Source organism: Spodoptera frugiperda, chromosome 19 (genome assembly GCF_023101765.2).
Source record: "Spodoptera frugiperda isolate SF20-4 chromosome 19, AGI-APGP_CSIRO_Sfru_2.0, whole genome shotgun sequence".
Lineage (NCBI taxonomy): Eukaryota > Metazoa > Arthropoda > Insecta > Lepidoptera > Noctuidae > Spodoptera > Spodoptera frugiperda.
This window is the reverse complement of record NC_064230.1, coordinates 1,412,905-1,436,187: the sequence shown is the minus strand read 5'-3', so window position 1 is coordinate 1,436,187 and position 23,283 is coordinate 1,412,905. Positions and strand designations below refer to the sequence as shown.

Here is a 23,283-nt window from a genome sequence, read left to right as displayed (position 1 = left end):
ACTCTGCGCTAGTATAAATCGATCCTAAGTGCCTACGTATTTGTTAGTAGCGGACTTTAACACATTGAACGCCGCGGTGGTCACCGGTGACCGACGTTAGCGGAGGATTTGCCTTCAAACGTTTTCTATTGGCAGTCAAAGCAAACAACGGTGTATAAGTGTGGGAGAGCCATGCTTTGGCACTGCTGGGCTGGCTCGACCGGGGTGATACCACGGCCGAGCAGGAAACCGACGTGAAACAACGCTTGCGTCGTGTTTCGTTGTATTGGTGAGGTTACTGGAAGCCCAATCACACCCTTTAAAACGTCCCCCAAAAGGCCGGCAACGCAATTGTTGCGGCGATTGCTTACCATCAGGTGATCCGTCTTCTCGTTTACCGGCTTATACCATAAAAAAGTCGCGTATAAAGTCCTCTGCTAAATAAAATAAGTAGCTATATTGAAATACCCCATTGGTAAGAGTTTATGATATGAAATTAGTCTTTATCTCAATAGTAATAAAGTTGTTTTTCAATTGTTACTGTATATACCGTATGGAGTAAATATATATGCGTTAATTTAAACCACATATTTGTTATTATCTTTGCTGACCATATACGAAAAATGAGCGACAGAAGCCCAGTATGCAAGCCAAAAAGTGCATTGTTCTCTTCGAGTTAATTTGTACTTCGAAGCTTTGGCATGCATGTAAATGGTGCTAATTGTTCTTCACAAATATTTAATTATAATAAATAATTATATATAGGGGTGACTGGTAATTAGTGAACGATATTTAAACACGTGATTGTACTCATGATTACAAACAACTTTCCTGAAGAAACGTTTTTTGTATACTCATTAGTTTTATTTTTATTATAAAACAATAACAAAATGCGTGGTGAGTCGTCCGCGCCCGCGTTATCGAAAGTCTAGTAACTGGTTAGGTATTTTAGAATTTTATCTGCTAACAGCTGATCATGCGAAAGCACGCGCGCGCGAAATTTTGTTGTTTTATTATTGTAATAAAAATAAAACTAATGAGTATACAAAAAAAGTTTCTTCGGGAAAGTTGTTTGTAATCATGTGTACAATCACGTGTTTAAATATCGTTCACTAATTACCAGTCACCCTATATAATTAATTATGTTCGCAATAAAATTAAAACTAGTTTCGAAATCTGTCCAAAAAAATATTTGTAATTGAAACTTAAGGACGTTGAAAACGCTTTCACGGCTAAATAAAAAATTAAAAATGTTTGCCTTAAAAAGAAATCCTATAAATAACTAGTTTCTGCACTGCGGCTTCGCCCGCATTCTTGTAATAAAAACTAATTTATTTATTTATTTATTGGATGTAGAGTTTCCAATAAATAAATAAATAACTTTTACTTTTAATTACGCTTACTTTCTTAAGTAAATACCAATTAGAGTTTCACAGCATGCATTATATAAAGCTAGATGGTGCAAAAAGGTTAAAACGCCTCTGGTGTTTCAAGTGTCCATGGGCGGCGACGATTGCTTACCATTAGGTGATCCGTCTACTCGCTTACCGACGTGTTCCATAAAAAAAGTTCACTTACTTAGGAAATACATTTTGACATGCAAGAAATACATTAGCGGACGAAGCCACTAGTAAAAGCTAGTATTATACGAATTATGTTTAGCTGTTAATCTTTAATTTTAATATTTAAATAAAATAACATATGAAATGTGTTCGTTGAATTGAAAAGACATATTATAGTTAAATTATAAATAAATAAATAAATTGTTATCATAGAATATATTTTTATTAAGAAAAACAAATAAAATTATTTGGAAAATTTTCTTTATTTTTATTTACAAATTGCCTTGAGATTCTTATTTTCAGTCATTATGATTATAAACTATATCACAAATACAAATATAGGCTACCCCCTTATCTGTTACCCCCCTTACCCCCTTAAAGTCAAAACACACATAACAAACACGGCTCCGGCACGGCGTGGCACCAAATTGTTTTTTTATTTTCTTTAAAAAAAACGTTGCCCCACTCTAGGATTTTCTCCTGTGTCGTGAATACGTTTACAAAAATACAAGTTCACATACACGTGACACACAGACCGGAAACAACAATCTCTGGATCACACAAAGAGTTGTTCCGTGCGGGAATCTACCCGCTACACGTTGCACGGTAGCCAGTTGCCCAGCCACCGCTCCAACTATGCAGTCATAAATCTGGTTTGTGGTTACCGCTAGCTGCCAGCGAGCTTACAACGCGCCGACTGCGAGCTGCAAGCGCAATGCGACTATGTTGACTTTTTTGTATTGACGTTATGAAATATATCATACGACATACTCTTTAAGATTCAAATTTAACTGACAAGTTAATTGCTGGGTTGGATCGGTGCTCGTTAAAAGTAAGCGTCCACAGGCCCGCATCGCACGCATCGTACGCATTCCGTATATCGTCATCAGTACGCATCGCATGTAGGCATTGCTGATGATGCGGTCCGTACGATGCGGATCAGTGGACGCAGTTGTATGAGTTTCTATACAAGACAAACGAAAATCCGTTGCGTGCGATGCGGGCCTGTGGACGCTTACCTTAAGTGTGTTATGACTTTAAATCTCCCTCCCCTCTATGTCCCCCCCTTAGCCCGTTGGTGTACCCTCCAGGTATGCGCTCTCAAAGCGTCCCTGGAGCTATACGTCCTGTAGCATGCGCTGCAGGCGTGCGTGCGCGGGGCGCCGTGCGCGCGGGACGAGTGCACCGCGCGGGACGACGCGCTCACGAAGCGGAGCGGACATTGCGCGCATACGTACCTGTTGGGAAGAAGTATTAGTAATTCGACTAAAGGAGAATGCCCAAAAAACACTGAGTCGAGCGTGATCGGCCGGTCAAACAAGACTATAATAATCGATCGTGGATAGACAAAAAATATAAATAAATAGACAAGACTGCGCAACGCCATGCTTTCAACATAGGACTAGTAGAAAGTCAGCCCACTAGCATCCCTACAGAGTGGACTTCCCTTGGCTACGAACGAAACGGTTCGAATCCACGTTCCTAATCCGTGCAGCCAGGGAATGGAACAATCTGCCGGCTTCTACTTTTCTTGCCTGGCAGTAAGCGGGTTGGTGGCCAAACACAGACGTTTTCATCAACGTTAAAAAAAATGAGGAAAGTGGTAGTTTTTAGTCTGATATCCCCCTCAAAAAATCCCTAAAAACTAGTCCTTATTTACCTGTAGGACGAAGAGTCTCGGTGTCTTTTAGCTTTCTTGAAATGCAGTCTTAAGTTCTCCTGTAACAAAATAAAATGAATGTTAAATCAACGTTACGCCTTCTATCCCCGAAGGGGTTGGCATAGTACAATAATGAAAAATTGACATCGCAGGTTGTAGACCTAATAAGTGGGAGATATAATAAGTGTGGGCTCGCCATGCTTCGGCACTGAACGGTACATAGAAGTGTAAGTGAGGTTACCGAAGGCCCAATTACCCACCTCCCCAATCGTCTCAATCCCCCTTCCTAACCCCATAAGGCCGGCAATGCACTTGTAACGCCTCTGGTGTCCATAGGCGGTACTGATTGCTTACCATCAGGTGATTTTTTATGGTATAAACCATAAAAAAAGAACAGTGCCGGCGTAAGGGTCCCTGACACCCCGGGCGAAAATATTGTGGCGCCCACTTGAGGGAAGCAGTATCAAATGTTTTTAATTTTTTTCGTGCGCTTTATTGTGCGCCTCCCAGAATTTGTCGGCCTGGGCCATCGCCCCATCACGCCCCCCCTAACGCCGGCACTGAAAAAGAAGTATTGTTTGCCTCACCGGGGTCTTGAACCGCACATCACACTCTACACAGTAGTAGTCGTCCCGCTCGTGCGCCTGCTTGTGTTTCAGCAGCGACGACGGGTACAGGAAGCACTTGTCGCAGCGATCGCAGCGGAGGCGCTTCGATTTGTCGTGGCGTCTGCAAATAACATCAATAAAATAAAACCGCTATACAGTGCACACCCACTTTTCACCATTTGTGTTATAAGTCCCATGTAAGAGGGGGTGAGCCTATTGCCAGTGCTACTACCGAGAATTTTTTTTGAAAATTCGAAAAATGCCGTAATGTGCACCTCTGCCTACCCCTTCGGGGATAAAAGGCGTGACGTTGTGTGTGTGTAATAAAACAGCCAGTGCAGCGGTGTAAGGGCCACTGATACCCCGGGCGAAAATATTGTGGCGCCCACTTGAGGGAAGCAATATCAAGTGTTAGTTTTTTGCGGATCCCATCGGCGACGGCATCGGCGCCCCTCAGAATTTGTCGCCCTGGGCCATCGGTCCTTTACGACCCCCCCCAACGCCGGCACTGAAAACACCAGTTTTCTCAGATGCACACGAACGACTGAATTTATTATATCGAGAACGACCGAATATAGGACAGTGAAAAATATAGTTCTAACATTGACATATATTTTTAATAAAAATAAAATAAAAATTAAATGTGGTAACTATCGTGACACGTACACATATTAAATTAACTAAGCAGCGTGCGCAGACACGGCCTACTGACGCTGTAGAAGTCCCTCTGTGACTCGAAACTAGTAGAGCTTTTCTCTATGAATATACGGCCTCACAGAAAACCGACGTGAAACAACGCTTGCGTTGTGTTTCGTTGTGCGAGTGAGGTTACCGGAGGCCCAATTACCCCCTTTCCAATCTTCCCAATCCCCGATTCCCTAACAACCCTTAAATTCCTAACCCCCAAAAGGCCGACAACGCACTTGTAATGCCTCTGGTGTTTCAAGTGTCCATGGGCGGCGGCGATTGCTTACCATCAGGTGATCAGTCTGCTCGTTTACCGGCTTATACCATAAGAAATATGGTAGACTTACAAAGTGTGGACCCTGAGGGATTCCATGGTGGTGAACAGCTTCCCGCACTGGTGGCACGCGTGCCGCTCGAGAGACGAGTGGGTCTTGACGTGGCGCTGTATCACTGTGCGCTTACTGTAAATAAACATACAAACATACATATATACAAGTCATTTATACTTATTTATATTAGTTGGCCGTCCATTCATAAGTGTAGATTTTTTATCAATTTTTCGATCCCCCTTCACCCCCTTTGGGGGGGGGTAAATCATCCAATGACGTCTCCCGCCTTGGGCGAGGCGAGAGGGAGTGTCAGACTAAAAACCATCCGTTCCTACTCCTGCCCTTCGAGCCGGAGCCCCGGTAAACCCGCTAGGTAGTCCGCAGCTCCGGATCAGGCAACAGCCCCCTACTGGGACCCGTCTGTGTTGGTCTGATGGCTCTTTGAGTCTGGTCTGGTTCTGGTCGGACGGTAGACAAGGGTTTACCGGGGCTCCGGCTCGACAAGCAAGAGTAGGAACGGGGTGGTTTTTAGTCAGTAAGAGTCTGACACTCCCTCTCGCCTCGCCCAGGGTGGGAGAAGTCATTGGATGATTTTCCCCCCTCAAAAAAAAAAAAAGTTTTAAAGATTTAAGCATACAAAAGGACATAGGAACAGAGAAAGCGACTTTGTTTTATACTATGTAGTGATAGTGATTGTTTAAAAATGTCGACTTACTTACTACAAATCCTGACTTACTTGGTGGAAAACTGGCATTTGTCACAAGTGTACGACGCGGGCGTCACCGTGTGTGCGATGGCGTAGTGTTCCAGTAGATTCTGTCTCGAGAGGCGGACGTGGCCGCACACTTTGCATTTATACCTGGAAATGTGGATAAACCTTACAAAATAGGAGAAATCTTAAGGTCGATTTATTTTAAGTAAGAAGAGCCATGCTTCTTCACTGCTGGGCCGGCTCGACCGGAGTGATACCACGGCCGAGCAGAAAAACCAACGTCAAACAACGCTTGCGTTGTGTTTCGTTGTGTGAGTGATGTTACTGGAGGCCCAATCCCCCCTTCCCAATCTTCCCATCCCCGATTCCCGAACAACAACCCTCAAATTCCTAACCCCCAAAAAGCCGGCAACGCACTTGTTACGCCTCTGGTGTTTCAAGTGTCCATGGGCGGCGGCGTACCATCAGGTGATACGTCTGCTCGTTACCGGCTATGTTTCATAAAAAAAAAAAAATACTAGCGCAGAGTCGAAGCGCATCGAAGCGTCTATCTAAAACAGCACATAAACAAATTTAACCTTAACTCCACAGCGTAAGTGTCAAATTATACTAGCGCGGAGCGTTGTTCGCGCACAGACGCGCGTATACGCGAGAATGCGGGCGCCTTTTTAAAATCTCAGAAGTAATGTGTGTGTTACGCAGTGGAGTTAAGGTTGAATTTGTTATATTCAGTTTTGGAAAGACGCTTCGATGCGCTTCAACTCTGCGCTAGTATAAATTGACCCTTAGGGTATAGGTTGTCGCGTGACGATCTCCGGCCCCCGTAAGTGCGGGCCTGCGGACGGCGAGCAAGGGTAGCTTGCCGCCCGACCAGAACCAGACCCGTGCGTATGCTTCAAAGAGCCATCAGACCACCACAGATGGTGCCTCGTAGGTCTGATGCCTGATCTAGAGTTGCGGACTAGCTAGCGGGTTTACCGTGGCTCCGGTTCGAAAAGCAGGAGTAGGAACGGGGTGGTTTTAGTCAGTAAGAGTCTGACACTCCTTCTCGCCTCGCCCAAGGCGAGAGAGGTCATTGGATGATTTTCCCCTCAAAAAAAAAAGGTATAGGTTGTATGGCTTAACTGTACAATTAAAATTGCAACCGTAAGGTGTGTAGCGTGTCCTGGACGGGAGGGGGGGGGTCTGGAAGGATTGGAGATGGATAGGGGAAAGACGATTTATTTTTTGTAAGGGCGATGATATTTGCCATCCCATGACTTCTCCCGCCTTAGGCGAGGCGAGAGGAATGTCAGACTATTACTGACTTAAATCACCCCGTTCCTACTCCTGTTTTTCGAGCCGGGGCTCTGGCTCGTAACCCGCTAGGCAGTCCGCAGCTTCGGATCTAGCATCAGCCCTATTGGGCCATTATTTGAGCATTAATCACCACGCTTGCTCAATGCGGATTGGCGATTTCAAACTTGTCTTTCAGGTTGAACGATGTTTTCCTTCACCGTTTGTCAGTGGTGTCTAAATAATCTTAGAAAGTACATATAACTCGGAAAAAGTCACATTGGTACTTGCCGTTTGCTCGACCCCACTTGCATGAGCAGCGGGCGTCTTAAAGTACGTATAATTATAAAACACTGATAATAATTAGGAACGGAGTCACCACTTACCTCGTCGTATGCGACTTGATATGTCCTCTTAATGAGACGACGCTGGGGCAGTATTGGAAACAAATATCACATTTGTAGGCGCCGTGCTCCTAAAATAAATTATAAATAGTTATTAACAACGTATAAAAATATGATTTAGAAAAATCGCATTAAAATTGGTCTAACTAAGTGAGTAAAGAGTGGCGCGCGCCCGCATTATAGGGAGACTAGTAGGAATTTTGGAACTTTACGCGCGCGTGCTAATGAAATTTTGTGATAAAAATAAAACTAATAAGTATACAGAAAAGGTTTCTTCGGGAAAGTTGTTTGTAATCATGAGTACAATCACGTGTTTAAATATCGTTCACTAATAACCAGTCACCCTATATGAGTAAAAATAATTATTATTTAAAAAATACATACCTGTTTATGTCTCTCCATATGAGTTTGTAGTACATCTTCGAAATTGAATCCTTTGACGCATTGCTCACATTTATACGGCGACCTAATGTACGAGTCTGATTTAGCTTTCTCCGCTAATTCTGATAGTACCTGGAATAATTAAATAATAATATTATAGGTTGTATTGCTCCAATGGAGAGTCATTGAGTCATGAAGTGGCCCGAAGGCTTAAGACGCCCGCTTCTCATGCATGAGAGTGCGGGCTCATATCTTACCAACGGCAAAGTATCTACCAATGTAATTTTTTCCGAGTTATATGTACTTTATAAAAATATTTAGATATCACTGACAGACGGGATACATATCACCGACATCTTGAGCAAACCTGGGCTTATAATTTCTAATTATAAGTTTGAAATCGCCAACCCGCATTGAGCAAGCGTGGTGATTTATGCTCAAACCTTCTCTGTGACTCTAACCGTCTCTACTCTTTTTCTCAAGGCGTTTTGGTCAGCAGTGGCCATTATAGGCTGTTAATGTGTGTCAAACTCAAAATCAAAATTATTGATTTCAAATAGACCAGGAAGACAATTTTGAACGTCAATACAAATATTATAATATTTAAAACTGTCAGTCTGTCGGTTAGTCTGCTAGAGCAGCTATTTGCTCGTTCCAAAGTGTAGATTCCTATGTAGAAGAACGAGCAAGAAACATCATAGGTTACTCTTTTTCAATCAGGTTCACAATACAATACTTGGTTACATTGTTTCATTGGTTCTATTATGTGAGAACTAATGTTCATGAGCGGCGCTGATCGTTTACCATCAGGTGATCCGTCACCTCAATTTTGTTTTATGGGATAGGAGGCAAACGGGCTTACGGATCACCTGATAGTAAGCGATGCAGAGGAGTCACAAGTGCGTTGCCGACCTTTTAAAGAGGAATACGCTCATTTCTTGAAGGTTTGAATGTCGTATCGGTTCAGAAATACCGCCGAATGATCACCTACTTCATAAAAAGATAAAGAATAATTATATTCCTCACCTGCTCTTTACTAAGCTTAATAACAACATACTCTTCAGTCTCCTGCACCATCCGAGAGGAGAATCCTTCTCTGATCTCTTTCTTTCTCTTTCTCTTACTTCTCTCTTTTGGTAAATCTTCTATAAACTCTTCTTTAAGTATCGGCTCTAGTTTAATCTCTATTTCTTGTGGGGATCGCTGAAAATGAGTGTAAAGAATTAACTAATAAATAAAATTGGATTAACTAACTAAAAATGGAATTAACTAACTGTTTATAATATTGAAATAATCGCTTTTTACAGGATGTAGAAAATCACCCTTTTTTAGGGAGGAAAATCATCCTATGTCTGCTCCCGCCTTGGGCGAGGCGAGAGGAATTGTTACTGACTAAAAACCACCCCGTTCCTACTCCTGATTTTCGAGCCGGAGCCCCGCTAACCCGCTAGGCAGTCCGCAGCTCCGGGCCAGGCATCAGCCCTACAGGGTGCTCCCCCTACCACTAGCCTACCCCCTTCTGTGGAGGTCTGATGGCTCTTTAAGGGGCACGCGGAAAGCGACGCGCCGTGCGCAGGTTTTAATGTAAATTTAATACAAAATCCCTTCAATTACCTCAAAACTAGCCCTCCTTTTACTCTTGATATCATCTTGCAGCATTACCAGTGGAATCTCATCATCATCATCATCATCCTGAGCTGTACTGCCATCATACTCATAGCATGTAGCCTCGTCTGCTTGTTTGTCAGTCTGTGTGTCGTACTCTGGTCCTATGTAGTGTAGTTCTGTTGTGGATTGTTGTAGGTTTAATGATGTGGGTTCAATGTTATAGGCTTTTGTGTCCTGAAAATATGTAAGGGATAGGTTAAAATTAATTGGGTAGTTACCTTAGTCAAAAATAAATTATTTTGACTATACAATATGATAAATTATCACACATTCATTCAAAGATTTACATAATTTTCGAATGTTTCTAGCTAAAGATGCGACGCGACAGTAGTGAAGAGGCCAGCGAAGCGCGCCGTCGTTATGCATCCAATTTTTTTTAAACTTTTGTCCTACACTAGCATTTTCTCCCGAGTCTATTCTTGTCTATGGGAATCGAACCAGCTACGAACCAGTTACGCGACAGCCAAAAGCCCAGCCACCGCACCAACTGTGCAGTAAAAAATTAAGCCTATGATGCTTAAGAGTTTGTTTTGCGCAAAACTTTGGATCACATTAAATACAATAGCGGATAGGATGGACCTATTTTCATGTACACTCAACGAGTTCACTAGGGTAACATATGAGGTTGTGGTAAAAAGTTCCTATAATTTGTAAATGTTAGTAATAAGTATTAGGATAAAGTTAATGTTAAGTTATTTTATGTTCATAGAGATATTTAGTTTTGGTTTATTTTATTTTTTAAGTTTATACTGCATTTATCGCATTAGGTGTGCCTGTAATGATAAATGTAATGTTAGGATAAATAAATAAATAAATAAATAAATAAATTATTTTTGTGTTAAATAGATAATAATATATATTTATCGAGGAAGGATATAGGCTATAAATCATCACGCTACAATCAATGTGAGCCGAACAGCTATTACTTAAATAAAATAATGATAACAAACATTACACTATAACAAACCTGCTCCATTGTTTTGAGTATTTCATTAGCTTTCAGGCACTGTAGTGTGAACTTGTAACACCTTCTAATTATCCATTTGCAGAGTAGACAAATGTGTAGCTTCTCATCCATACTGACTACCTGAAATAGAAATCCCACCAATGGAAGAAAGAAAGAAAAAGTAATTATTCAACAGCGGACATGCACATGATTACAAAGATTATAAAAAAAAAAAAAAGGCTGTTCTTTGAATTCATTTTTGTTGTTGCGATTATAAATATGACTGTTATTAAGATTATGACCATGTATTTAATTTTGATTTTTAATATTTATAATTTTAATAATGATTCTGAATTTCTGACCTCACAGGGGTACTTCTTCCATTAATAATAAGAAAGTAAACTGTGATTTTTAGGTAATTTAATACGTCTCACGATAGTTATTATAAAAATATAAAATAAATGTGGAATTTTGGTGCATATAAAAAGAGTGTCAATGTGATAAATCCCGGCTAATATTTAGTAAATACGCAAGTTTAAAACAAGTTTTGTGTTTGTTACTTCTTTACGCACTATTTACACAACTTAACTTTTTGAAATGTTATAAAAAGCTATTTATAAAATCCAGTATTTAAATAAACTTAGTAAATAATCAACAAAACACAAGACTAACCTTTTGAGTTAGATTTTGGTACGTATTTAGTTCCATAGCAGTCATTGGAAATACCTCTCGTGGCATTTTGAGGCAAGTTTGACATATATTCTTCATATCTAATACATTAAAACTATCCTTTCCATTCATTTTTATTTATTATTACGGAGAAATAGAAAACTCCGGTAATAACAAAACAACCTTGTATAAAAAAATAGTTGTAGCTTTTTTCAAATAGTGTTGTGTATCCGTTTGTTTATTGACAGTTATTAGAAGTACGGTTTTTACTAGAGTGGTATTTTTAGTCGATTTTTTTTTATAATAAACGGTTTAAACGATCCGAACTGAAAATAATCATTATTTATTTAGGGACGTTGAAAAGAATTTTTGTTATCAACGTCCTTTTATTTATTCATACTTTTAAGTAAAATGAAAGCGTATATTATGTTTTTATCTATTTGACTTTAACAACCACAACTTACCCATAGAAAAAACTCACTTTTTGGTCCTTGTAAACTTAAAAATCTCCAAGATGTGAGAGAAGCGGGAATACCAAATCACTAAACAAATCTATAGATATTAGCAGTATTTTCTTTTAGGTTCCTTTAACGAAAGTCACTGTATCATTAGAAGAAGACATGTAATGCATGGATCAGTGCGTCAGATTCTGTGGAAAGTTTTCGTCCCTTGCACCCTCGTACCTACATGTGAGACGGGACACGGGGTGGGTTTTAATCAGTAAGAGGCGAAAGGGCTCTATAAGGATTACCTACCATTATTTTGCTTTTCACCTTCAATACCTTAGCTTAGGTATTGAAGGCGAAGCAACATCACAATTATTATTTTTCACAAGACTAAACTAAAGGAAATCTTGTGGTAGGTATTTAATGAAAATAAAACATACAGTGAGCCAATAATTTAAATATTTATTCATTTCTTCATTATCATGCATGCGGCACACACATTTATAATAAATATCGACAAAATAGTTGAATACAAGAATATTTTCCTTATTTCGAAATTTCGACACCCTGTTTATGTGTTATACACATCATTCAAAACTCGTTATTATCAGACGCAGATTCACAACTCATTATTTATTTATCACTAGCGACCCGCCCCAGCTTCGCATGGGTGCAATGGTGATATATTATGCATGTATTATACATATAAACCTTCCTCTTGAATCACTCTATCTATTAAAAAATCCGCATCAAAATCCGTTGCGTAGTTTTAAAGATTTAAGCGTACAAAGGGACATAGCGCCAAGAAAGCGACTTTGCTGTATACTATGTAGTGATATTATTATGATATTGTGAATCTACGTTTGTTACAATAATACTCTATTCCAAATTCGAACACATTTTCCAGTATTTTATTCATATGACTACACCTAAAATATAAAGCTGCAGAGTTTGAACGCCCTAATCTCCGAAACTACTGGTCCGATTTGAATAATTCTTTTTGTGAAGGCTACAGGCTATAAAACTTCACGCTTTGATCAATGGGAGCTGAGAAAAGCGGGTGAAACCGCGTGTGTATAGCTAGTACAGTATAAAATATTAGTTTTGTATACATCATACAGAAAATTAGTATACTTATAGTCATTTCACCAACCACTCCTGGGACATCACCTCACTAAGAGTTTCTTAGCCTCCTGTGGCATCTAAACTAACCCATTAGTCCATTTAATTTTATTTGTGCTGTTACCGGTCTATCGAGGTATGTGAAAAACAAAAAGGTTTTTTATGGTATAAGTCGGTAAACCAGCAGACGGATCACCAGATGGTAAGCAATCGCCGCCGCCCATGGACACCCGAAATTCCTGGTTAAGAATTTAAGGGGGAATCTGGGGTTGGGAAGGGGTGTAATTGGCCTCCAATAATCATACTCACACAACGCAAGCGTTTTTTCACATCGGTTTTCTGCTCACCCATGTTATCACTACGGTCGAGCCCGATTGTGCTTAAGCATGGCTCTCCCACACTTAAATTCTACATCTACATTTAAAATATAATCAGACATGATGCTTAATACTATAGATATACTAAGTAGATCTTTAAAATTAATTAGGTACAATCTATCTGCCGTACTCAGAGACATTTAACGATTACTTAAACTATTCCTTAGTAACGATTTTGTTCCGAAAACAATTGCTAAGGACTGGGTTAAGTAACTCTGTGTACAACCACATTATCTCTAATTCTATATTACTTATATACTACCTACTATTCTATACTTAAAACATATTTCTCTTATTAATCTCAGTTATCATCAGAGTATCCACATGCAAAATAAACGAAACAAAATAAGAAGAGAAGATAATTTAAAATTAACAGTAGGTATATTGATTTCTTTGGTCCTAATCACATACGTATTCCAATCAGTTACCTTGCCTAACCTTGTGCGATACGGTCGGATAGAGACGACAAACAAAAATGAACATTAGAAAAATTTAGCTAATGTTTTCTTGTAGGTTACGCCCGACAGCTTTTATTTGTATGACTTGATGGTAAGCAATGGCTGCCGCCCACAACACACCTATAAATGCGTTTTTGGCATTTCGAGATATTTTTTTAAATGGGGCAAGCCCGCCACAATCTCCCATACCGCTGCAATTTCCCATACTGTTGCAAAACACCGGAATACTGAAGTCCGTCTCAGAGACATGAGTAACTGTATTTCAGAGGTTTAGGAATTTGAAGAATTTTGTCGTCTATATCCGACAGCGCAATACAAATAGTTAATAGTATATTATTTATCACGATTTTTATTCCCAGTCTATCCAACACACTGTACTTATAGTACCAACAACCTCTTTTTCTTTAGATATGTTAAAAAATGTCATAGTACAGTCTGCTAAGTTATTTAGTATAATCAATCTTTATTTTCTTAGCTGTATACTTACTTAGCAGTACCTACGCTTATTACGAATTTGCTTTACGTTTAAAGTAATCGAAGCGAGAGCGCGTTCGGCGCTCTGATTGGCCAGTGCGAATAAACCAACCAATCAGACCGTACTTAAAGCAAACTCATACTAAGGGAACAGTCTACTGTTCTCATACACTTATTACTATTACATACTTTCAGTAAATTCAATATTTTTTTGCCCTCTAATCAAACATTAAGGCATCCTGCACCATAGTAGGATAATTATAAATATTTCAGACCTTATAAGCTAATAATAAATACCATAATTATGAGTCAAAGTCACTAAAACTATAAAATTTCCTGCCCTTGTCCCAAGTTACTTGGTGGTCGGCATAATCTGTCTTCTTCCATTCTACTCTATAAAGGTAAGCGTCCACAAGCCCACATCGCATGCATCGTACGCATTCCGTATGACGTCATCGGTACGCATTGCCGATGATGCGGTCCGTACGATGCGGATCAGTGGACGCAGTTGTATGAGTTTCTATACAAGACAAACTAAAATCCGTTGCGTGCGATGCATACGATACTCTTTTCTCTTTTATATCATTTCTCACACTTCTTCCACTCTCTTTGGTTACATTTCCATCATTCTACATTTAATATTTTAAACATCTTTGTCGGATATAGACGACAAACCAAAATGAACACGCGGCCAGTTTACCATGGTCTCGCTTTGTATGATCTTTCCAAACGTTCAACGGTCAGTTTATACTGGTTACATACAGATGCGTACTTAAAAATTTTGTCTTGTCGGCTAACGGTGACAGTGGTAGATTGGCTTATTATGCAGTTTGATATGTGACTTAAAAAATTGACAGTTATTTTTGTTTGTCGTCTATACCTGACTCTGACACTAAAAATATTAAAATCACATGATATTAATCCCTTCCTTCATACCTCTTAGCATACAACTAACTTACAATAAAAATATTATAAAACCTACATACAACAAACTAAAGCCTAAACTTACTCAACCGCAGACTCCGGACAGATATGATCGACAACACCCGTAGGACTTACAAACTTCTGTTTACACTTATCACAGGACTTCTTCAGCATCAGACCGTGGCTCTCCATGAAATGCTTCTTAAACTTCTCCCTAGCATAAGTCTCGGAGCACAAACTACACTTTAAAGGCTGTGAGCGGTTTGTCGGATACAAGAAGTGAAGATCTATCTCTTCACACACCATCTCTGTAGGTTTAATAGTAGTTCCTTCGTTCAATTTCTGTACAGCGATCTCATTGTTGGATATTTTTGTCATCTTTGCCAAGAAGTCAGTGTTTAGGACTTTTTCGAACCAGATCTGGTTAATGTTTTGCGTTTCATAGTACGGTCGGTAGCCCTTCAGGTTGAAATGTTCTCTCCGTATGTGGTATTTGAGTAAGCAGTTGTAGTGGAACTGTTTTTTGCAGGCTACGCATTTGTGCTTCGTGTTGTTTCTGTAATTGAGATGAAATTAAATTAATTATGTACGTTTGCCCAGCACGGCCCCTCAGAATTTGCATTTATGGTGTACACCATTGCAATGTACTCGCCTCTAGCAGTATATGTACCGATTTCTTTTTCAATGTACCTCTATACTTTTGAAGAAATATGCAAAAAAAGGTGGCCGTGCCAGCCAAACGCTTTCAGCACGGCCCCCATGTAACTTGAATAATACATACCGTATTAACAAATGTCTATAACTCAAGAAATGTACTCTATTAATACGTTATATGTGCCGCAACAGTTATTGTGAATTCATAATAACAAATAATATATAGATGTGGATAAGGGGCCGTGCTGGAAAAAATCATTTTAAGAAATATCTAAAAAAGACAAAACATACTTAGCCAAAAACTATTAAAAAATAATTGATGTTTAGCAAGTAACATATGTACCGCATTGATTTCTCATACAACTTGTTATATTGTGAAAAATAAATCTATTTTAGTTCATTCAGCACGGCCCTCTATAGTTGCCTATATCTTTTTAAATAAGCCGTGTATGTTTACAAAATTCGACTTCCTGAATAACATATAGGAGTACATTCCTTTCAACTAAATTGCAATTCTGCTGTATCAATACTTTAGAAGATAAATTCAATCTAAAATATACATACATTAAAACTGATGGGGTGACCATGATTCTACATGAAAATAGGATAAAAAATACTGCTTAAATTGAGTAAATCTTTATTAAAATAAACAAATCAACAATATGGTAAACTATATTCGTTTATTTAATATATTATCCCACTAGATAGGCTTTGAGGAAAAGAAAACGATTAATTACTTGACGCCAAGAATCAGTTATTTTTATTTTTAATGTTTTTGATGGGTACCTATACCTACCCTGTGTCATTCTCACATTTTTTTTTTTTATGGGACTTGCCGGTAATCGAGCATACGTATTACCTGATGGTAAGCAATCGCCGCCGCCCATGGACACTTGAAACACCAGAGGCTTTACAAGTGCGTTACCGGCTTTTTGGGAGTTAGGAATTTAAGGGTTGTTGTTCGGGAATGGGGATGGGGAAGATTGGAAAGGGGGGAATTGGGCCTCCGGTAACCTCACTCACACAACGAAACACAACGCAAGCGTTGTTTCACGTCGGTTTTCTGTGAGGCCGTGGTATTACTCCGGTCGAGCCGACCCATTCGTGCCGAAGCATGGCTCTCCCACACTTAAAACCACCATACAACAACAACCCACACTTAAGACGAATATAACGACATCTCTCAAGTTGAAATTAATAAAGCCGTTTAGACTACAAAGCGTGCCAAAGAAATGAAGGTTGCTACATATCTACATTCATTCACTCGAAAAACCTTACCGTCCTTCTGGTACAGTCGGGTAAAAAGAATGTTTATTTCAATGTAGTCACATAATTTAATTAATATAAGTACATAAATATAGAACATTTATGTACCTACCTACCAAATATATGAAATCATGGTCACCCCATCAGTTTTAATGTATGTATATTTTAGATTGAATTTATCTTCTAAAGTATTGATACAGCAGAATTGCAATTTAGTTGAAAGGAATGTACTCCTATATGTTATTCAGGAAGTCGAATTTTGTAAACATACACGGCTTATTTAAAAAGATATAGGCAACTATAGAGGGCCGTGCTGAATGAACTAAAATAGATTTATTTTTCACAATATAACAAGTTGTATGAGAAATCAATGCGGTACATATGTTACTTGCTAAACATCAATTATTTTTTAATAGTTTTTGGCTTAGTATGTTTTGTCTTTTTTTAGATATTTCTTAAAATGATTTTTTCCAGCACGGCCCCTTATCCACATCTATATATTATTTGTTATTATGAATTCACAATAACTGTTGCGGCACATATAACGTATTAATAGAGTACATTTCTTGAGTTATAGACATTTGTTAATACGGTATGTATTATTCAAGTTACACGGGGGGCCGTGCTGAAAGCGTTTGGCTGGCACGGCCACCTTTTTTTGCATATTTCTTCAAAAGTATAGAGGTACATTGAAAAAGAAATCGGTACATATACTGCTAGAGGCGAGTACATTGCAATGGTGTACACCATAAATGCAAATTCTGAGGGGCCGTGCTGGGCAAACGTACATAATTAATTAATGTGGCAATGCTGGTAATCTTTTGGCCACTCTACCTCACAACTCGGATGAGGGCAATTTCTTTAATGCTTTTGATATAGCTAAAGAAATTTAATTCTACACTATGCCCATACTTTTGCTTAAAACATACCCCTAACCAAGTATGCGAATAGCTATGGATTTCATAAAAAAAAATTGTCTACAAGTTCTTTGAATTTTCACATTACACTTAATTTCTTTTAGGTAATTTTGTCTAACAATTTCGATGAATGCCTTATTTTACGCTTAAATACTAAATAAGGTACCTAATCATTCTAATATTATAAATAAATGCGAAAGTTTGTGAGATTGTGTATGTTTGTAACTCAATCACATCGAACGGACTGAAAGGATTAAGATGCAATTTGGAACAGAGCTAGACTGTGGTCTGGAATAACACATAAGCTACTTTTTATCCCATGGGTCAGCGGGCGAGGCCGCAGGCTGCAGCTAACTAACTTCTTCTATAAATAGATTTAAGTAAGAGCTTGTTAAACCAATTTATTGCTAATATAATTTTACAGTTTTAAATTACAATCCTGGTTGTAATAAAAAATAATATTTTGTTATCGAATAATAAACGAATTTTCAAACATTATTAAATAAAAATAAAAAGTGCGAAATTGATTAATGATATCAATCAATCATGGCCGAAGAAATACTTTTTTTATTTTCTTTTTTTTGCAAATAACACATTGCTACGTTGGCATTACCTCTATTCAGTATAGGTATATTTTTAATTTTTATTCAGTTTAAATAATAACAAAATGATAGTACTTACTTTTTCATTTTGAAATCTACGTTTTATAGTGCGCCGACAGTAAATATGAAGTTTTATCGCTTTGTGGTTCATTTACGAAATCCATTTTACATAAAACGAATGTTCAATAATAATAACTTTCCCTTTTGCGCGATGTTTACAAATAGTACGTTAGCTTGCGTTATGACGTCATCACGTTTACAACTGTCAAGAAAAACCGAACGAAAATTCAGGGAAAGTGTAAACAATGGACGCTATTATAATCACGACAACACAGAGATGTGAAAAGTCATTTATCGTAAAATGTTAATAACAAAATAACTAACAGAAATTATTGTTAATTACTAAAAGATTAATTAATATTAATTTAAAGAGAAAGCGGTAATAACACCACGATAATTAATTACATTAATTACTAGCGCTAGCGACCTTCCCTAACTTCGCATGGGTGCAATGGTGATACATTATTCATGTATTATACATATAAACCTTCCTCTTGAATCACTATCTACTAAAAAAACCGCATCAAAATCCGTTGCGTAGTTTTAAAGGTTTAAGCATACAAAGGGACATAGGGACAGAGAAAGCGACTTTGTTTTATACTATGTAGTGATTTAAAAGATTTTGGTAAAGTTAGATTGTTTGCGCTTTCCACCCACCAATTAGTTATCTGTGAACTGTCAGTGTCAAAATCTATACAGTCAAATTGGTTGTCAACAATAGAAAATTATCTTCATTTGTTATTATTATTTTAATTAATTTTAAATTCAAGATTATAGTTAGAAAATATTAGTTAGTTATGAAATAGTGAATTTAATACATAAGAAAAATGGGTAAACACAAAATGATCGCGAAAAGCTGCCCGAAATGCGAGTTACAGGTGAGTAAATACAGTACAAAGATTTTTTTTCTTCTGTTTTTATACACGTAGCTACGACTAGGTAAAGGCATTTTTATAGAAATCCTAAATTGTCAAAATGTTTAATTTGTTGTAAATTAGACTTTAAGTGATTGAGTTAAAGTTTGTTTTGCTTAAGAATAAAAAATATTGCCATTGATTTTTTTATGATAAGTTTCTTCATGGTTGAGCTATCTTAGAAATGGATTCTGAGATAATACATATTATAAATTGTATACTTAATTACTACTGCTGTGCGCGTCGCGTTTAGCGCGCGTCTCAAAGATCCATCAGACCACCACAGATGGGGCTCAGTAGGGCTGATGCCTGATCCGGAGCTGCGGACTACCTAGCGTGTTTACCGGAGTTTCGCGTCAGGGGCAGGAGTAGGAACGGGGTGGTGTTTAGTCAATATGAGTCTGATACTCCCTCTCGGCTCGCCAAACGTGAGAGAAGACATTTAATGATTTTCTTACCCTAAAAAAAATAATCCTACTACTGCTATATTTATTGTAGAATATTTTACACAAATATTTTTTGGAGAAGACAAGTGCATTGCTGGCCTTTTGGGGGTTAGGAATTCAAGAGTTTGTTGGGGAATTGGGGACCTCACTCACATAATATAAGCATTGTTTCACGTCGGTTTTCTGTGTGGCTGTGGAATCATGGCTCTCCCACCCTTATACAAAATCTTATTATCTGCTTGATGATCATATCCAATAAATAATAATGCCTTCTCTCATTAATTACAGGTAGCCGTAGCCTCGAAATCATGTAAATGTGGCCACACATTCTTCGCAGCCCGTCGAGGAGCGGACTGCTTACCGGCTGTAGAGGATATACGGAGACGAACCGGCAGAGTTAGACGGTCACAACCACAGTTTTACGATGCTCAGCATTATCAGAAACAAATTAAGAGAAGGGTGCGTAGATTAATACATATAAAGGGTGCAAAGGAAACACTTTTTTTATCAGACGGATCACCTAATGGTAAGCAATCGCCGCTGCCCATGGACACTCAAAGCACTAGCGGCGTTATAAGCCGGCGTTGCTGGCCTTTTGGGGGTTAGGAATTTAAGGGTTGTTGAGGAATCGGGGATTAGGAAGATTGGGAAGGGGGTAATTGGGCCCTCAGTAACCTCACTCATACAACATAACACAACGCAAGTTTTTATAATTTTAATCATTTTAGTTTTTGTCTTATTCATATAATCACATAAAATAAACATTGAAATAAACCACGTTTTTTTTTACCATCACCTGTTTGCGGCGTTTGGGAGCGTTCTGTTTAGTCATCTAATCTACTCTATTTATATTTCTCTAAAAATTTTATTCCAGTCTCCAAAGAAGCGGTCTCTGTCTCGCTCCATGGACGAAGATACTAAACCAAAGGATAAAAATGAAAGCGGTGAGTACACTACCCTTAGTTATGGAAACTGTATAAAAAAATACTATATAAAACCCTCCTAATTGATTGGTTAATTGGAGCAGCACAAGGCACAACCCGGGTCTATTCAAGGTCAGAGTGATAAAGTACTATTCAAGTCTATGTGCTCCATCTTCGGCCACATCTTCGCTTTGCTGTTCTGGCAGAAAGCGTATTGTGAATATAATTGGTGGAAGCCAAACGCATCCACAGCAACGTAACATGCCACATCTCTCGTGAAAAAACACGCTTAGTATAAGATACGTATTAGTATGTCCTTTCCATTCACGGGACCACAGGGTCTCGGACCTTTGGAAGGCGTACGAGGGGCCGAAGCCAACTTGCAGAGGCCCGTTGAACAATTTTAATCAGTATTTTAATTAAATAGTATTAAGTAGTATGTTTTAAGACAGGACACATTCCGACCAATGGTTTTGCATATATAATGGGTAAAGTCGAGTCACCTGACTGTGCAGTATGCAATATAGTAGAAGATGTGCACCATATTCTGTCGGAGTGTGTTCGGGGCGAAGTCGAAAGAAGACAAATATTTCCTACACCTATAATTATGATGTTGGTAGATTTAACAGTATTTTGTCTCTACCATTATCACATAAAGCTAGAAAATTGTATTTATTAGTTAAAAATTATTTTGTTAATAGATATTAAGTTCTTTTATGTTAATGTGTATATTTTGTTAAGGGTCCTATGAGGGTGACATAATCACTGTGTGATTAAACCCTCCAATTTATTTAATAAAGATCCCACCCAAAACATAAATGTGAAAGAATGCCAAGTTCGATAATATTGGAATGCTTCGCCTATAAAAGAAGTGAGATCTAAATAAGTACCAAGTTCCGTACACAGACCTCAGTTAAAAATGATATAACAAGTTGGCAAGTTTTCACACACTTTGTTATAAACCTACTAAACGCAATGAGTCAAGTATATAATTTTCTATTAAAACTTGCCAAGTTATATCATTTTTAACTGAGGTCTGTGTACGGAACTTGGTACTTATTTAGATCTCACTTCTTTTATAGGCGAAGCATTCCAATATTATCGAACTTGGCATTCTTTCACATTTATGTTTTGGGTGGGATTTCATTTATTTTTGTAAGGTTTATTTTCTTTTTTTCTTATTTTACTTTACTTTGACTAAATACAAACCTTCGTAACGAATTTTAGGTCGGTACGACCATTGGAAGATATAGATATTTTTTTTGTTTTAGTTCCTTAGGGGTATGAATTTACACCTTCATTATTTTTAAAACCGACTCACACTTGGCCATTTTCAGATTTTTTCCTTTACCTTGACCTAAAGACCTACCTCCATGCCAAATTTCAAGTCAATACGACTATTGGAAGTGGTCTAGGTTTTTGATGAGTGAGTCAGTCAGTGAGTGTATAGTAAAAATAGCGATTTTCTGACGTCAATATCTCAAGATCTACAATAGGTACATTAATGAAATTTTGTATTTTAGATAAGTAAGTAGATATCGATAGATACTAGAAATTTCATATGCGTAGATAAAATAGATTTGGAGTTATAGGTGGGTCGAACTTGGCCCGAAATGGTTCGTGTAATATAACCCACGGCCGGTGTGTCGGTTTTTTTGCTCGAACTTGGCGGACACACTGCCGTGTGTCTAGATTAAAAAAAGTAGTATGTTATTATAGATTTAATATACACTTCCGCAGCCCGTGCCCGTCGTCGCCGCGCCCTCCGTAGAGCCCAACGCCCCCCTCCCGGCAACAACAGCGGGGAGAGGACCCGAGACCCCACACCACAACTGAGACCCCCACAATTAGCAAGATGCCGACTTATTCTACAAGAGATAAATAGAAAGATATCTTCTGTCACTTGGCAGCCACCGGCGGATATGTAGTTTATTAAATAATAATAAAGAGAATTTATAAATATTGTAACTTAATGTCATGGGTTTTTTTTTATAATAACTATTGTGAGACATATTAAATTAACTAAAAATCGCGGTTTACTCACGTACGTTAATGGAGAAAAGCTCTACTAGTTTCGAGTCACAGAGGGACTTTTCATCAGTCTACTCACTACTACTGAGTAGGCCGCGTGACGTCGCCGCGTCTGCGCACGCTGCTCATGATGAAGAGTCCCACTGTAACTCGAAACTAGTAGAGCTTTTCTCCATTAATGTACGTGAGTAAACCGTGATTTTTAATTAATAACATGAGGTATGTTCAAGACAAAATATTTGTTTAGTTTTAGATGCCAAACGAACGATCTCTCCTGTCGATCGTTCCTACGAAGTTTCTTACGATGGTCACTTTGATAATTTTAAAAAGAAACATTAATCTTTGAAATTAATTCGATGAAGACTAAATTACTGGCTTGTTTAATAAGCCCGCAAAGGAAATTATTTATGTGTCTAATTACCCCCAGAAAATACAGTTGTGGGTCTTTAGACCCCTAGAAAAACATTTGTGGATCTTTCGACCCCCAATAGAAAAATCCAAGCAATTTTGGGGGACAATTTTTAAACAGTATCATTTGTGTGATTTATAGTACTAAAATTATATGTATGTTGTATTGTATACATTATAGGCTATAATTTTTATGGCTGCGATCCTGCGAATAACTGTCATACTGAGTCATTCAATGATTACTTAACCAAGTCCTTTAGCAATAGTGATGATGACGGGGTATGAAAATTAAAAATCTATTTAGTCCGTCTGTTAGGTACCTAATGAAAAATTATAAATATTAGACACGTATTCTTTTATTTTGTCATATAAGAGACGGAC

At 38.2% G+C, this 23,283-nt stretch overlaps 3 protein-coding genes across 4 annotated transcripts; 1 reads left to right on the top strand and 2 right to left on the bottom strand.

Annotated features, from left to right (window-relative positions):
- Nucleotides 1–1,821: 1,821 nt before the first annotated feature.
- On the bottom strand, nt 1,822–11,063 carry LOC118280899 (zinc finger protein 54-like). The gene is made up of 11 exons (XM_050700555.1): nt 10,884–11,063; nt 10,233–10,352; nt 9,212–9,439; nt 8,624–8,800; nt 7,601–7,729; nt 7,199–7,287; nt 5,562–5,684; nt 4,844–4,957; nt 3,789–3,930; nt 3,202–3,260; nt 1,822–2,779 (listed from the first exon to the last, which is right to left on the bottom strand). The coding sequence occupies exons 1-11, from the start codon at nt 11,010–11,012 to the stop codon at nt 2,596–2,598; spliced, it is 1,494 nt and encodes a 497-aa protein (XP_050556512.1). The 5' UTR covers nt 11,013–11,063; the 3' UTR covers nt 1,822–2,595.
- Nucleotides 11,064–13,612: 2,549 nt separating this feature from the next.
- LOC118281027 (uncharacterized) lies at nt 13,613–18,638 on the bottom strand. Its single transcript, XM_035601457.2, has 2 exons — nt 18,200–18,638; nt 13,613–15,237 (listed from the first exon to the last, which is right to left on the bottom strand). The coding sequence occupies exons 1-2, from the start codon at nt 18,205–18,207 to the stop codon at nt 14,763–14,765; spliced, it is 483 nt and encodes a 160-aa protein (XP_035457350.1). The 5' UTR covers nt 18,208–18,638; the 3' UTR covers nt 13,613–14,762.
- Nucleotides 18,639–18,830: 192 nt separating this feature from the next.
- Nucleotides 18,831–22,436, top strand: LOC118281030 (UPF0547 protein C16orf87-like). Of its 2 annotated transcripts, none has more exons than XM_050700600.1 (4): nt 18,831–19,062; nt 19,833–19,999; nt 20,415–20,484; nt 22,204–22,436. In XM_050700600.1, exons 1-4 carry the CDS (start codon nt 19,008–19,010, stop codon nt 22,389–22,391), a joined length of 480 nt encoding a protein of 159 aa, XP_050556557.1. In that variant the 5' UTR covers nt 18,831–19,007; the 3' UTR covers nt 22,392–22,436. The 2 variants fall into 2 exon arrangements, with proteins under 2 accessions (XP_050556557.1, XP_035457353.1); XM_035601460.2 differs by having other exon boundaries at nt 18,840–19,058; nt 19,829–19,999.
- Nucleotides 22,437–23,283: the final 847 nt, after the last annotated feature.

Coding starts and splice junctions, on each gene's coding strand:
- LOC118280899 (XM_050700555.1), bottom strand. CDS start 11,012: ATGAATGGAAAGGATAGTTTTAATGTATTAGATATGAAGAATATATGT. Junction 10,353..10,883: donor ACCAAAATCTAACTCAAAAG/GTTAGTCTTGTG, acceptor TTTCTATTTCAG/GTAGTCAGTATGGATGAGAA. Junction 3,261..3,788: donor ATGTGCGGTTCAAGACCCCG/GTGAGGCAAACA, acceptor ATTTTGTTACAG/GAGAACTTAAGACTGCATTT.
- LOC118281030 (XM_050700600.1), top strand. CDS start 19,008: ATGGGTAAACACAAAATGATCGCGAAAAGCTGCCCGAAATGCGAGTTA. Junction 20,000..20,414: donor AGAAACAAATTAAGAGAAGG/GTGCGTAGATTA, acceptor ATTTTATTCCAG/TCTCCAAAGAAGCGGTCTCT. Junction 20,485..22,203: donor AAAGGATAAAAATGAAAGCG/GTGAGTACACTA, acceptor ACACTTCCGCAG/CCCGTGCCCGTCGTCGCCGC.